The 12,893-nt window shown below is 55.9% G+C and overlaps 6 protein-coding genes across 6 annotated transcripts; 3 read left to right on the forward strand and 3 right to left on the reverse strand.

Moving 5' to 3' along the window:
* Nucleotides 1-311: 311 nt before the first annotated feature.
* EX895_000012 (uncharacterized protein) lies at nucleotides 312-2,772 on the reverse strand (the record flags this gene model as incomplete). The annotated part of the gene is made up of 2 exons (XM_029880613.1): nucleotides 312-531; nucleotides 614-2,772. The coding sequence occupies 2 exons, from the start codon at nucleotides 2,770-2,772 to the stop codon at nucleotides 312-314; spliced, it is 2,379 nt and encodes a 792-aa protein (XP_029741999.1).
* A 1,342-nt stretch (nucleotides 2,773-4,114) lies between these two features.
* EX895_000013 (uncharacterized protein) lies at nucleotides 4,115-4,972 on the forward strand (the record flags this gene model as incomplete). Its single annotated transcript, XM_029880614.1, has 1 exon — nucleotides 4,115-4,972. One exon carries the CDS (start codon nucleotides 4,115-4,117, stop codon nucleotides 4,970-4,972), a length of 858 nt encoding a protein of 285 aa, XP_029742000.1.
* Nucleotides 4,973-5,072: 100 nt separating this feature from the next.
* Nucleotides 5,073-6,315, reverse strand: EX895_000014 (uncharacterized protein; the record flags this gene model as incomplete). The annotated part of the gene is made up of 2 exons (XM_029880615.1): nucleotides 5,073-6,172; nucleotides 6,261-6,315. 2 exons carry the CDS (start codon nucleotides 6,313-6,315, stop codon nucleotides 5,073-5,075), a joined length of 1,155 nt encoding a protein of 384 aa, XP_029742001.1.
* Nucleotides 6,316-8,179: 1,864 nt separating this feature from the next.
* On the reverse strand, nucleotides 8,180-9,031 carry EX895_000015 (uncharacterized protein; the record flags this gene model as incomplete). Its single annotated transcript, XM_029880616.1, has 1 exon — nucleotides 8,180-9,031. One exon carries the CDS (start codon nucleotides 9,029-9,031, stop codon nucleotides 8,180-8,182), a length of 852 nt encoding a protein of 283 aa, XP_029742002.1.
* An 832-nt stretch (nucleotides 9,032-9,863) lies between these two features.
* Nucleotides 9,864-11,126, forward strand: EX895_000016 (uncharacterized protein; the record flags this gene model as incomplete). The annotated part of the gene is made up of 1 exon (XM_029880617.1): nucleotides 9,864-11,126. One exon carries the CDS (start codon nucleotides 9,864-9,866, stop codon nucleotides 11,124-11,126), a length of 1,263 nt encoding a protein of 420 aa, XP_029742003.1.
* Nucleotides 11,127-11,577: 451 nt separating this feature from the next.
* EX895_000017 (uncharacterized protein) lies at nucleotides 11,578-12,849 on the forward strand (the record flags this gene model as incomplete). The annotated part of the gene is made up of 2 exons (XM_029880618.1): nucleotides 11,578-12,417; nucleotides 12,820-12,849. 2 exons carry the CDS (start codon nucleotides 11,578-11,580, stop codon nucleotides 12,847-12,849), a joined length of 870 nt encoding a protein of 289 aa, XP_029742004.1.
* Between the last annotated feature and the right edge of the window lie 44 nt (nucleotides 12,850-12,893).

The raw sequence follows: 12,893 nt of genomic DNA on the forward strand, positions 1-12,893 counted from the left end.
ACTCGGTGGGAAGGATGATGAGCTGGAAGCTGCGATTTGCATTTCTTCTCGAAAGCGGTGCGCCGTTGCCTGTCGTGCGACAAAAACTCCACCAAAATCCATGGTTGCACTGCGCACAAGACCAACACACACGTGGGGTTCCAAGCATCTCCACCGCAGCCTGGGCACAGGATTGGCAATTGCTTTTGAAATCTTGACCCCCACTTGAGGCTCTCAAATCCACCAGCTTAGCATCGCCCTATAGTACAAATGCATTCCCAGATCCTGGCAGCTCCACTATCTAGATACATACACAAGGAAGTAACGATGACCTAGAAAGCCCAATTGAAACAGCCGACACTCTTGAGAAACATGCCCCAGTCGGTCGGGGTCAAGCCGCTATCGACCAAGCTCCAAAGGTGCACGTTCAGCTTTTCCATACGTTCCAGGTCAAACTTGTAGTAGGGACGTAGCTCGTTGAGCATGACACGAATGCGATCGCGGTCTTGGTGGCGTGCTGAGAAGGCTGCAAATGATAAAGGAAGTACCAGTCTGTTGGGAAAGGTGTGAGCGAGAAGTCTTGTCAGTCTTTGCAAACCCGTTCTTCCCCTTTGCCGACCGGACAGCAACTTACCCTTTGGTGATTCCAGCCTGGATCGCCTCCTCGGTTCGATCCAGCACAACCGCTGTGGGCTCTGCGAAACAAGGATGGTCGGCCGGCTTGGAGAAAATGACCGAGTGGATGTACAGCTCCGCAGCAGCAACGTACAAGTGATTCATGATCACAGGCAAGAGCGTCTGTAACGTCCTTGTGGCTTCAGCCGGGAACGGCATCTTGGCCCAAATGGGAATCTCTGCCACCAGTGCGCGCGCGGTCGACTCCAGCCACAGCCGCGTCTCTTCATACTCGGGAGGCAGCGCAGGCGGCGATGCACCACCCACCGCCTCTGACAGAATGATGGTGACGCTTGTGCGCTCCTGCAGTTCGCGTCGGGTGGCCTCCACCCGTGTCATTCTCGCCAGCATGTCGATCATGCCGCGGTGCAGTCCAAATGTCTGCAGCACGCTGTCCTCCTTGATGCTGCGCGGCGAATCCATCAACGCATACCACCAGTCGTCCCACGGCTGCAAGAAAAGGGTATAATCGTCGGAAGTAAGCGAGCTAAGAGCGTCAAAACATGCGATCTGCTCGATGAGAAACAGGCTCGACGGGTCGGATTGGTCGACAAATGCCGCGGGTCCACCTAGCTCGGCGATTGCTCTTGACGCAATGTGCAAGGCATCTTGCCAATCTTGCTGTGCTGCCAGCCTGTCTCGCGTGGCCAGGCCGAGAACCGTAGCAAGCATGATGGCAGCGTCGCTGCGATCCAGCGGCGCTCGTCTTTCTTTGAGTGTGGTGCGCAACAGACGCAGACTTTCCTCACGACGAAGATTGCTTAGCTCGAGCAGCACGTTGGACATGATGCTGGTTGTGTGTGCATTGACGAGTGCGTCGGCGACGCCAGCGATGCCAGAAGTGGTACTGTGCGGGGTGGAACTCTGCGGCGAGGGCCCCGACATACCCCGCGACCCACTGCGAAAGTCGTTGGACCTAGATGATGCGTCGTCTGAACGCGATGCCACCGCCGGGAATAGATCCGGTATGGGTGACTGCGACAACTTGTGGCCAATATCGAGGCTGGCCATGCTGAGCAGCGCCGATCGTAGCGCATCTTCATAGCCATTCACTCCGTGTGGGTGACGCACAGCAAAGGTGGCATGGTATCGGATCCACCGATTGTCCGATAAGGGTATCTGCATGACGCAGAGCTGAGGTGCCACTTCGAGGATGTAGTGCCGAAAAAGGCATTGTTGCTCGTACGTTGGAAAGAAAGCGTCGAGATGGTCGAAGCCAAAGCCAGATGGAAGCTCGGGTAGCTTTACTTTGGAAATGTCAATGGGCGATGCGCCAAACGAGCGCGAATAGGACTGTTGCGAGGATATGAGCGGTCTGTGATGGTCGTAGTCGGAGCTATGATGTCTTGCAGATTCCAGCTGATGAGCAGCATCATTGCGGGCACGGTAACGATCGTGGTGAGAGCTAGTCGAGGCTCGAACGCGTCCATTGTGATATGCAAACGGAGAGTGTGGGCTCGCGCGATCGAAAGAAGACTGTGGCGAAGCTGATGCGTATGCAGCGACTGCATACGCAGAGGATGCTGGTCCGACACCGTCTGCAGGTGAGAACTGCGTAGCTCCGGTGCTGCCGCTGCTGCTTCCGGCAGTCGGTGGGCCCGAAGCGTGATCTGCATGGATTAGCGATGATACCTGAATCCCAGGCAATATGTGAACGCTCGTCTTGCCGGGAGTACTGGTCGAATCGAGATGATCCAGGTCGGATGCCGACGAGGGGTCGGCGTAGATGCATTGGCGATCTCCACAGGCACACCTCCGACACACGGGCTTGGCCTCGTCACACTTGACGCGACGCTTTCTGCAGGTCAAACAGCCGGCCAACGACCTTTCATGATAGCGTTTGACACGATTTGGGATGTATTTGGCTTTGCCCTTGGTGCCCTTGGAAGGACCAGGACGGGGACTAGATTCGGTGGTATCACCTCGTTGACGCTTGATGCTGATGGTCGTGGGAGAGTCAGAGGCACGCTCATGGCCGCCATGGGTCAGAGCAGTTGTCGAAGTTAACGACTGGTGTTGCGAAGGAGTGCAGGTCGCCTCTGCCTGTGACGGTGAAGCCGATACTAGCTTCGGCTGATCATCGGCGGCAGATACCGACGCTTTTTCTCGAATCGTCATTCCGACGATGGTGGGGTGCACATTCCCGTAGCAAAATGTTGCAACAACGACGACGTGCTGAGGATGGTGACGATAAACTGGGTTGGGCGGCGGTATTGGGATGGATCGAGGGACAGACGAAGAACGGAAACGAGGTGGTAGAAAGGTAGGCGAAATCGGCACCGAACAATAGCCGTCTTAAGGTGGGAATCACAGAGAAAGCGTCGAGCTAACCCTCTGCACTGCTCCTTCAACGGCAACGTTCAGCGGTATGCTGTCAGAAACACGGTCGGGCGGGAATGAAGTGGATCCCGACTGTCGCTGATGGTGGAAGTGATGAGTGTGATTGAGGACAGGAACATGGCCGTTGCACGAGCGGAACGGCTAGGTCTGAGTTATGGCGAAAAAGCCGCACTTCTGCAGTAGACCCCACGCGAATTTGCGCCGACTTTCCTTCCAGCCAAATATCAAATTGGACTGGGAATGGGGTGCAAAGGACCCGGCTGCCCCAGCGTTTGACTTATCGCTCAGCTGGTTGGTTGAATGAAGCCTTGACGAGGTGGACCCTTGTTCCTGTCATCCTGCCGCTCTGTCCTGACCTGCAGCCCAGTTCGTCTCGTCCACTTTCAGTCTGTATGGAGTACCTAGCTAGTTCTATGCCATCCAAGCCATTGCGACTCGAATGGAGCGGACGCCAACCGACCGCGGAAAGTGCACTCATTCATAGATACACAGTCAATTGCGTTGACATCCCGCCGCGCTAACCAAGCACGCCGCTTCCAGATTTCCTTATCTCTGCATTCCGCTCGCCACGCTCCGCTGCCATTATCAATCCGCACATCGCCATTGACTCGGAAGAGCACGAGGCGGCATCGCTGTGGTGCTGCTGTTGCTGCACCTTGCGGCCCTTTGAGACGATCACGTGAGTTCATACTTCTCAACATTCGACATCAACGCTCACTTTTGACCCAACCGGAGTTGTCCCTGTCACCAACACAGGTGGCTACAGTGATTTTACGCACACCTCGTTTAGCTCTGTCGGACCTGCCGCTTGAGCCGACACGGCCGTGGACGTTGCCCTCTCTGCAGGCCAAATTGAATATTCCATGATTTCGGCTTTTGCAAGGCTCTTTTCGAGTGTGGCTGGCCGCAAGCTCGGAAAGGGTCCTTTCTTGACTTGGCTCAAAAGCTCGGCTCGGCCGCTGCTCTGTTCGCACGGATGCTTCACTCGAATGACGATGGCTGCAGTCATGCACAGGAGATGCAAGCACAGCCTCTCGCCCCTCGACCGACGCCCATTGTCCATCATCCATTTTCTTGCTGCTGCACGCTGATCACCTCCACCATGTGATCCACCGCAATCATGGGTCTCAAGGCCAACTTTGAAGAGACGCCGACGCTGCTCGCTCCGCCGTCGTATCTCGACAGCACCACCAGCGCCCCAGCAGCAGGAGCACCATCCCAAAACAGTAACACTAACATCGCACCGCACTACATAGCATGGGACCTTGTCGTCGCAGCATTCCTAGACGGCGCACAAACAGAAGCAGTCCATGACCTTGACAAAGAGGAAGCGCAAGCCACTGCGCTCCTCGAGGTCCTTTGCAGCCTGCGACTCGTCTCTCGCCTGCTCTACTCGGTCTCCATGTCGCGACTGCGGCCGATGTACTTTGGCGAGTACCTCAAAGCGATCTCTGCAACTGTTTACTCGACCAACCTGCAGCCACACCTGCTCGATCGACCGTGTCGGGAAACGCGTGTACTCGACCATTACATCTCGTACCGCATCAATCGCCGCCATCTTGCTGCACGCTCATCACTCTTGCTCAACAACGACGACATCGAGTCCGATCAGCGACAAGTTTTGCAGGATCTGTTCAAATGGCTCCAGCCACAAACCTACATGGAGGACGAAATTGGCAGAGCCCTCAGCAGCTCTAGACGCGTATCGAACGGTGTGCAGTTTGAAGACCTGCTGGTGAGGTTCAGGTTCACCCGAGCCGCGATCACGCTACCATTCCTAATTGATTCTTCGTCGGTGCCATCTGCAACGTCATCCCCCAACATAGTGCGCAAAGAGTGCGTGGCGGTCGAACGAGCTTCGAGCGAGCCAGTCTTTGTCACGGCGCATCGGCTACTCGACCTCTTGAATCAACTCATCTTTGTCAGAAAGGCACAGGGCGACAAAGTCTGGTATCAGCTCGTTGGGCAGACTGGCTGAGGGTCGGTTTTCACCAGTTCCGTTCGCCAGCAATAAACAACCCTAATCTGTTGCCCGTACCTATCAAATAATGACATTGCCTTCCACTTGGCTTGACGGTCTATACCTGCTTTTGACGTGCCTTGTTCATCAAATCCATGCTGGTATTGGACGCCAACAGCCAATGAGCAAAATCGGTGGCCCAGCTCGGGAGCAAAGCAAACACTTCGGACCAGTTTGCATACCACGGCATCGCGATTGTACCTCCGCGTCTGTGCTGCACCGCCGACACAATCCTCTTCGCCACAGCATCGGGATGCACCGGAGGACCCAGAAACCTCGCCAGCCAGTTGTACTTGAGCCCCTCAAACAGCTGCGTCTGCACGTGTCCGAGCACCAGCAGGGTAGTACGGATCTGCGGACAGCGATGACAGTAGTCGAGCTCGTAGCGCAACGCCTTATGCAACCCCACCACGCCGTGCTTCGAAGCGCAATAATCGATCATCTGCGACACACCCGTATGGCCCATGACGGACGCCGTCGAGACAATGTGTGCGCTTCCGCTGTCGTTCTTGGAGCGCCGGATCATGTGCGGCAGCAGGTGGTGGAGCATCCAGAGATGAGAGGTGAGATTCACGTTGATGAGGCGCGAGAGTTGAGGGATAGAGAGCTGAGTGATGGGCTGCGAATGGGTGAAGCCGGCATTGTTGACGACGACTGTGGGTGTGCCGTGGATGGCGAGGATCGAGTTGATCACTTTGGCTAACGCGTCCTCCGAAGCAAGGTCGCAGATGTACGCAGAGATGTTGGAATGTGAGAAACCCCCTGTCGAATGGGAAGGGGACGAGGATTGCGACTCGATGATAGGCAGCTTCTGTTTATCGATGACAACCACTTTAGCGCCCTTTGCTGCAAATCGTATGGCGGTGCGATATCCGATGCCTGCCGCTCCACCGGTGATGACGACGAGCTGATCTCCCCACTCGTTGCGTCGGATCGGACGCAGATAAACGCGGTTGTACCATAGATGCGAGGACACAGCGAGCCACCATCCTGCTAGAACGGTGAGAGCTGCAATGCCTATCGCGATGCGCTCTAGCTCGTCATGGGGTAAGAGCTCCTTGGCTGCGTCAAGACCACGCCGAAGCCACGTGTTCGAGGTATTGCAATTCTGAGCATCGCATCCGAGCGCGACTAAGTACACGATACTGAGTAGCGGATCTGCATGAATGGAGATGAGAGGTGTCAGTCGGCTGGGCCGGCAAGCTCGCAGCGGAGTGACGGAGTGATGGGACTCTGGATCACTCACTGAGGATGGACCACTTGGAGAAAGCGACAACCGTGTCGATAGTGCAGAGAGCCATCCTTTGGTTGCGCCCTCTCATCCGTGAGCCGCTGTCAGCAGCAGAACAATGCCTTTAACGAAGGCACAAACGATGGGAAGCAGCTCGGGTCGACGGTCGTGGATGCCAAACGAAGATGCTAAAGAAGTGCGATGATCTCAATGTGGAGAAGGGAATACAACACCCGCTTCGGCAGCGCCGGCGTGAAACGCGGAAAATGCATTTACAAATAGGCGACAGAACCCGAGGGCAAAGGACAGCCAAGACAAGCTGACTGGCCGTTCGTCAATCTTGGCTTGGCTTGGCTTGGCTCTGCAGTAAAGATGCTTACCTTCGGCTGCTCCGTTCCAGGCTGCTCATCAAAGCTTCCGAAACCAAGTCGATCAGCGAATAAGATGATCGAAACGTGCTCTGATCGGCGCCTTTGCGAGGCAACCACTTCAGCCATACTCGCTCGCTTGTTGTCGCCAGAAGAGGCACCATGGAAGGGACAGGCACCCAGCACACGGGCCGGCGGAGTGTGTTTTGCGAGCTGAAGCGACTCGCTGACTGGACGACTCAAACCCTGAACGATGCATTTGGCTTGCCTTTGAAAGCCTTGGATGGCGGTGTTAAAAGGCAGCGCGGGACTACGACTCAGCAGCACCGCATAGCACAGCATCGGAAAGCCGTACCGAATGGGCGCGGGAACGCAGAGACGCAAACAAAAGAAAGCGAGACGCGATTGTCGAGACCCTTTTTTTTTTGGTTTTTCTTGATTTTTCTGGTTCTCTGCTCTGCCGCTGCTGCTGCTCGCAGAGTGTGGAGTTCATAGTGGATCATCGGGATGACGTCGATACACGCACGGCCACAGTGTTCCGCAACAACAGCGTATCCCAAAACGAGCAAGAGGAAAAAATGAAAGAGCAACGTCACGTCACAAACACAGTCATGCCAGTCAATGCATCAATGCGAGCCAGAAAATAGCACTGGCCGGATCCCTGCTACTGCATGCGCCCCCACCGCTGTGACCTTTCATCGCAATTGTGCCACGGTCTCGTCTCAGCTATATATACGCACCTCGACCTTGACTTCGGTCGTCGAAAGTTCTCCTTCCTTCAAACCCATCCATCCACCCATCGTCGCTCATCAGTAGCCTTATCTCCCCCCGAAACACCCGCCCAAGATGCCTTTCACTTGCAGTGACATCATCAAGATCATCCTTGCCATCTTCCTCCCACCTCTGGGTGTCTTCCTGGAGCGAGGTTGCGGAGCGTACGTATCACCTGCCGTCGATCGTGCCTAGCCACCCGGCGACACAGTATTATCCTTTGTTCTATTGCAGCTTTGTACTGACTCTTGTTATGTTCATTTCCCTCCGTCCCCTCCTTCCGACCACAGTGACTTCTGGATCAACGTCATCTTGACCATCCTCGGTTACTTCCCAGGTATCATCCACGCTCTCTACATCATCTTCAAGTATTGAGCTGTCGACAAGTCTTTCGCGTCTACGGCCATGTGATTGCGCAGCAACCAAGCGTAAAGGAACCACAATGACGGTAATCAGGCCGATTCAGCGCCCATTTGCCAAAATCGAATGGCGACGATCTTCCCTTCCCACCTCGCTGTGTCTATTTTTCACTCTCAACACTGTACTTGCATGTCGCAAATGATACCACGATTCTTGTTCCCGTCTTCTGCCTTTTTGATGCTGCCCGCTGATGCTGCCCGCTGATCTCATCTGGTCTGCTACGCCGTGTCTCTTAGGGTAAGCCATCGTGGCGGCAGCCTAGCACGTTGCAACACGCGCAGCAAGCAGCATGCTTGCCACTGTAATCCTCATTGAAAGCGCTGATCGACAAAAGAGAACCGAAGTCCATCTATGGCTACATTCGTGAAACCTCGACTAAGATGCATCTCTTGTTCCGTCACCTACCCGCGTCGAGAGCGGTTTGGGCTCAACCGACTTGCCATCCTGCACTGTCTCCGTGAAGTCCTTGAATATGATAAAGGCGTCCGTCAACTCATCCTTCCCGCTCTCGGTCTTGAGTAGTCCAGCCATGGGCAGTCTACCAACAATCGTGAATCCAAGTCGTTGCCAGATCTTGACGCTGGCCTGATTGTTGACGTAGACCAGGTTGAACACCGATCCCTTGTATCCTGCTGCGGGAGCAAAGTGGAGGAACGATCGACCGAGCACGCCTCCCAGACCGAGACCTCTGCACGCGGGAGGGACAACGAAGCCGCCATTGCACAGATGCGACGATCGACCCGGGTAGTTCGGCTTGACGTAGTAGAATCCAGCTACTTGTTGTTCAAAGTCGAGCTGCGACAAGTCGGGGAGTTGGGCGAGATCGGCCACTGCGAGTCCGTCTTCTGCTACACTGGCGGTGGATAGGGCCGAAAGCTGGTCCGCAGAGAGGAAGATTCCAACGAGCAGATCGTAGCCCAGGAAATACCCCTCGAACTCTACCAAGTCCATGGGGCCACGTTGAGGGTACGTAACACCTCGTTCGAGCTCGTCATTGAACACCTGCGCCAGATATTCGATCAGCACCTTGGGTGGTCGCAGCGCTTTCTTTTCCCCAGCAGCACCGGCTTCAACGTAGTCGACTTGATTGACACCGTCCGCGTTAAAAGGCACAATGACGACGCCCTTGCGCTGCGGCGTCTGCGCTCGTTGCGGAAGCGTGTACAGTCGAGGTCGAAGCGTGCTCGGATTCGACCCGGCTGGTCGCGGGACGTGTCCGTACGCCATTCTGACTTGAGGGATACGGTTGGCGATCGGCGGGTGAGGTCGTAGCTCGAAGTCCTGCTCTGATAGCTGTTCGTTGCCGTCGTTCAGGCGGAACTGTCTTGGCAAAAGGTGACTGCAAACGATGAGAAGGGCAGAGAAGTCGCTCGGTGTCTTGAACGGTCGCTCGCCTACCCACACGTCCACGTGTTCCCCGATCAAGTGGCCCCAGCCCGATAGTTGGGCCCTGCGATCTCACAACTCTACAGACTGGAACATTCGTAATTACACTTGACCGAACCAAAAAGAAGATCGGCAAGTTCACGTCATCACAGGCGAAACTGCGAAACGTTAAATGCCGTCCTGCTGCTCAGCGGTGATTCATGACCCACTGACGCCAGTCTGCCCTTCAAACTGAACTTCGTTGCGTACCGTTGCATGCAAGGCGACAGGCGGGCGCTCGAGGAGGAATTCTCTCGGACCTTGCACGCCGCCCGGCAATACAAACGAACGAGCGAGAAAATCGATTTCACACGCTTGTGACGCACAAGTACAACAGAGATATGCGGCACGACAACGAGATGGCCGGCACTCCTATCTCGATAGTAAGGTGCGTGGATCCGGTTGGAAGGTCTGTTTGTTTGATGACTGAACAGGCTCGACGTCAAATTCGAGCTACACTGCCCAATGCGAAGAAACAGTAAGAAAGCCACGCTCCTACCACTTCCAAAACCCCTTATGTCCGGAAACCTTGTAGATGCATGGCCGTCTGACTATAAAACCCCTCCGCCGCTGTCATCCACCCTCACCTAGCGCCCATTCTTTGCTCAGATTACCTCGTACCACCCCAGCAATCATGTCCCACCTCGAAGTTCTCAAGAAGCCCGTCGTGTTCTCCAACGGCGTCTCTGCGCCCAATGCCACCCTCAAGAGTGCCATGACCGAGCGTCTGTGCACGTGGTCCGATGACGACTTCAAGAAGCGCGGCTGGCCTACGCCTGAGTACATCCAGCTGTACAAGACGTGGGGCGAGGGCGAGATCGGCACGATCGTCCTCGGCAACATCCCCTGCGATGCACGATACCCCGAAGCCAAGAAGAATGCCTGCATCGACCCCGAGATCGCCTCGCACGACGAGTACGTCAAGGCGTACAAGCCTGTCATCGATGCTGCTAAGGCGCACGGCTCGCTCGTCATCGCTCAGGTGACCCACGCCGGCCGACAGACCTCGGAGGAAGTCACTCCCACGCCCGTCTCGTCGTCCGATGTGCAGTGCCCTCCCGGCATGGGCATGACGTTCGGCAAGCCTCGTCCTTTGACTGTCGACGAGATTCACGACATTGCGCGCCGCTTCGGGTTCGCTGCCAAGGTGCTCTACGAGGCCAAGTGCAACGGTATCGAGCTGCATGCCGCGCACGGCTACCTACTCTCCCAATTCCTCTCGCCACGTGTCAACAAGCGAACTGACCAGTACGGCGGTGACCTCGACGGTCGCTCGCGTATCGTCTTCGAGATCATTGAGAGCATCCGCAAGGCCGTCCCTGACCCCAAGTTCATCGTCTCGATCAAGATCAACTCGGCCGACTTTGCCGATGGCGGCTTCGACAGCGAAGAATCATTCATCATGTCCAAGCGTCTCGAAGCTGCAGGCGTCGACCTGATCGAGCTGTCCGGTGGCACCTACGAAAGCAGCGGCTTCGAGCACAAGAAGCAGTCGACCGTTGCGCGCGAGTCGTTCTTCATCGAGTTTGCCGAACGCATCCGTCCCCACTTGACCACCGCCAAGCTCGCCGTCACCGGTGGCTTCCGCTCGTCCAAGGCGATGGCCAAGGCGATCGAGGAGAAGTCATGTGACATTGTCGGTCTCGCTCGCCCACTTTGCGGTGAGCCGTACCTGTGCAGAGACTTGCTGAGCGGCAAGCTGGAGAAGGCCAAGGAGTTCCACCCGGACTTGCCCCAGCAGATCCAGATTGGTGCTTGCGTCGTTCAGCTCAACCAGATCGGCCATGGCGCCACTCCCTGCGACACTTCCACCGCCGAAGGAGCCAAGTTTGCCACAGATGCCGTAATGAACCGCCAGGAGCCTGAGCATGGTGGCGAGAAGGACCAGCAGAAGTAGAAAGAGGTACCGTGTTGTCGCTTACTTAGAACGCAATTGGAAAGACTTGCTATACGTGCACTTCTCGTTTGGACTTGATTTTGGCCGTACGAAAGTGGTTTATCTGCGCAGCAGCATTTCCCTTTGTGATTGGACGAGGGAGCATATGAGTATCGCAACGTCGCGGGACCCAACCAACGCATGCCATCAGCGGCTCTTCCGACTGTGCAGCGCTGCCTTTGTTTGGCTTTGCTGCAGCTTTTCAGAGCGGCGAGTCTGTAGGGCGCTGTGAAATGGAATGCACGTAAATGAAGTTTGTTTGGCTCAGGCTGGCGGGAAGAAATTACCACTCGATGGATGGCGACTTGTCTGCGCTTTGTTCTTCTCCCCCACTGACCAAGGCAGCAACCCTCCCTTTCCTTCCTCGTCTCTCGCCATCACCTGGCCCACGGCCTAGTCTTCCTGTACTTCAATGCCGCCGTCCAGGGACTGTGACTTGACTTCGCTAACACTGCTCGGTCCAGCTGTCGCACGAGCGCAAGCACCTTGGGCGCGGCTTCCTGGAGCTCGTAGCGCCTCTGCACCGGCACCTAGATGCCTGCAACCGCTTGCTCCACGCTCTGCAGCACCTGACCAGAGGTCGGCTGCCATCGATAGCCCGGCCTCCTCGCCATTGCCAACGCCAACCACTTCCACCAATAATTCGCGGATCAAGGACGAGCGCGTCGTCGGCCAGCATGGCAACAAGACGGTACAGGCCGAAGCTGATGGATTTGCTGCGCAACCCTTTAGCATTTACATCGACCTCTGCCGGTCCGACGACGACGAGGCGGGGCCATCTCGACAGGAGCGCGAAAAGCGACAACTCGCGGAAACGCCAAGACGCAAGATTGTCGACTGGCTCTCGACAACCGATGCAGCCACGCAGGATTCGAGCTTGGACGACGCCAGACCGCCTTCAGTAAACTGCAAAATGACAATACCGTGGCCACCCAGTCCTACGGGCAGCGCATTCTCGCATTATCTGGACGAGCTGCTCGGTCCCAACTTCATCAGGAAGCGCCTCGAAAGAGCGCCAACAGGCTTCACTGCAGCTCCTTCCAGAAGACGTACAGCAACTTACGGCACTTCTTCTCGACCAAACAAGGTTCTAGGTAGACTCGATTACATCAAGTGGAGTCCAATTTCGCGCAATCCATGCGATCGATGCAAGGAGCGTAAGCTTCGATGTATCAACACTTCGATAACGGGGAGGATGGTCTGCGACTTCTGCCATAGTCGACACTCCGCCTGCCTGCGCAACGGAATCCGTGTAAGTGAAAGCATCACTCCACAGATGCGACAGAAAAACAATCATGTTCCAATAACCTGCAACAAGCCCGCCAAAAAGCTGTCGCCAAAGGTTGCCAGCGGCTCAGAGCACCGTCTGCACAATGATCCCCAGGGCACCAGCCGCCACCCTCATACCCGCGAACAAACCAGGGTGGTCCGGAAACCGAACCAGACCTCCGAGACTGAAAGCGATGGTACCGACAACAATCCTCCGGCTGAGAACGAAGATTCAGAACATGATCCAGCGAGACGGGGCAATACTTCAGCCATGAGAGCAGTCGCCTTGCCCCAACCGCAGTCACCAACCCGTTTGAACCACAACGATCGTCCGGCTAGCGCCAGGCCCTCCCCTCCTCGGTTCACTTCGATATCGAAACCTCAGCACTCGGATAAACCGGCAATCGACTCTTAAACCGTGAACCTGCTCAAGGATGTTCGGCTGGCACTCGAGCGTGT

The sequence above is a fragment of the Sporisorium graminicola genome, chromosome SGRAM_1 (genome assembly GCF_005498985.1).
Source record: "Sporisorium graminicola strain CBS 10092 chromosome SGRAM_1, whole genome shotgun sequence".
Taxonomy (NCBI): domain Eukaryota; kingdom Fungi; phylum Basidiomycota; class Ustilaginomycetes; order Ustilaginales; family Ustilaginaceae; genus Sporisorium; species Sporisorium graminicola.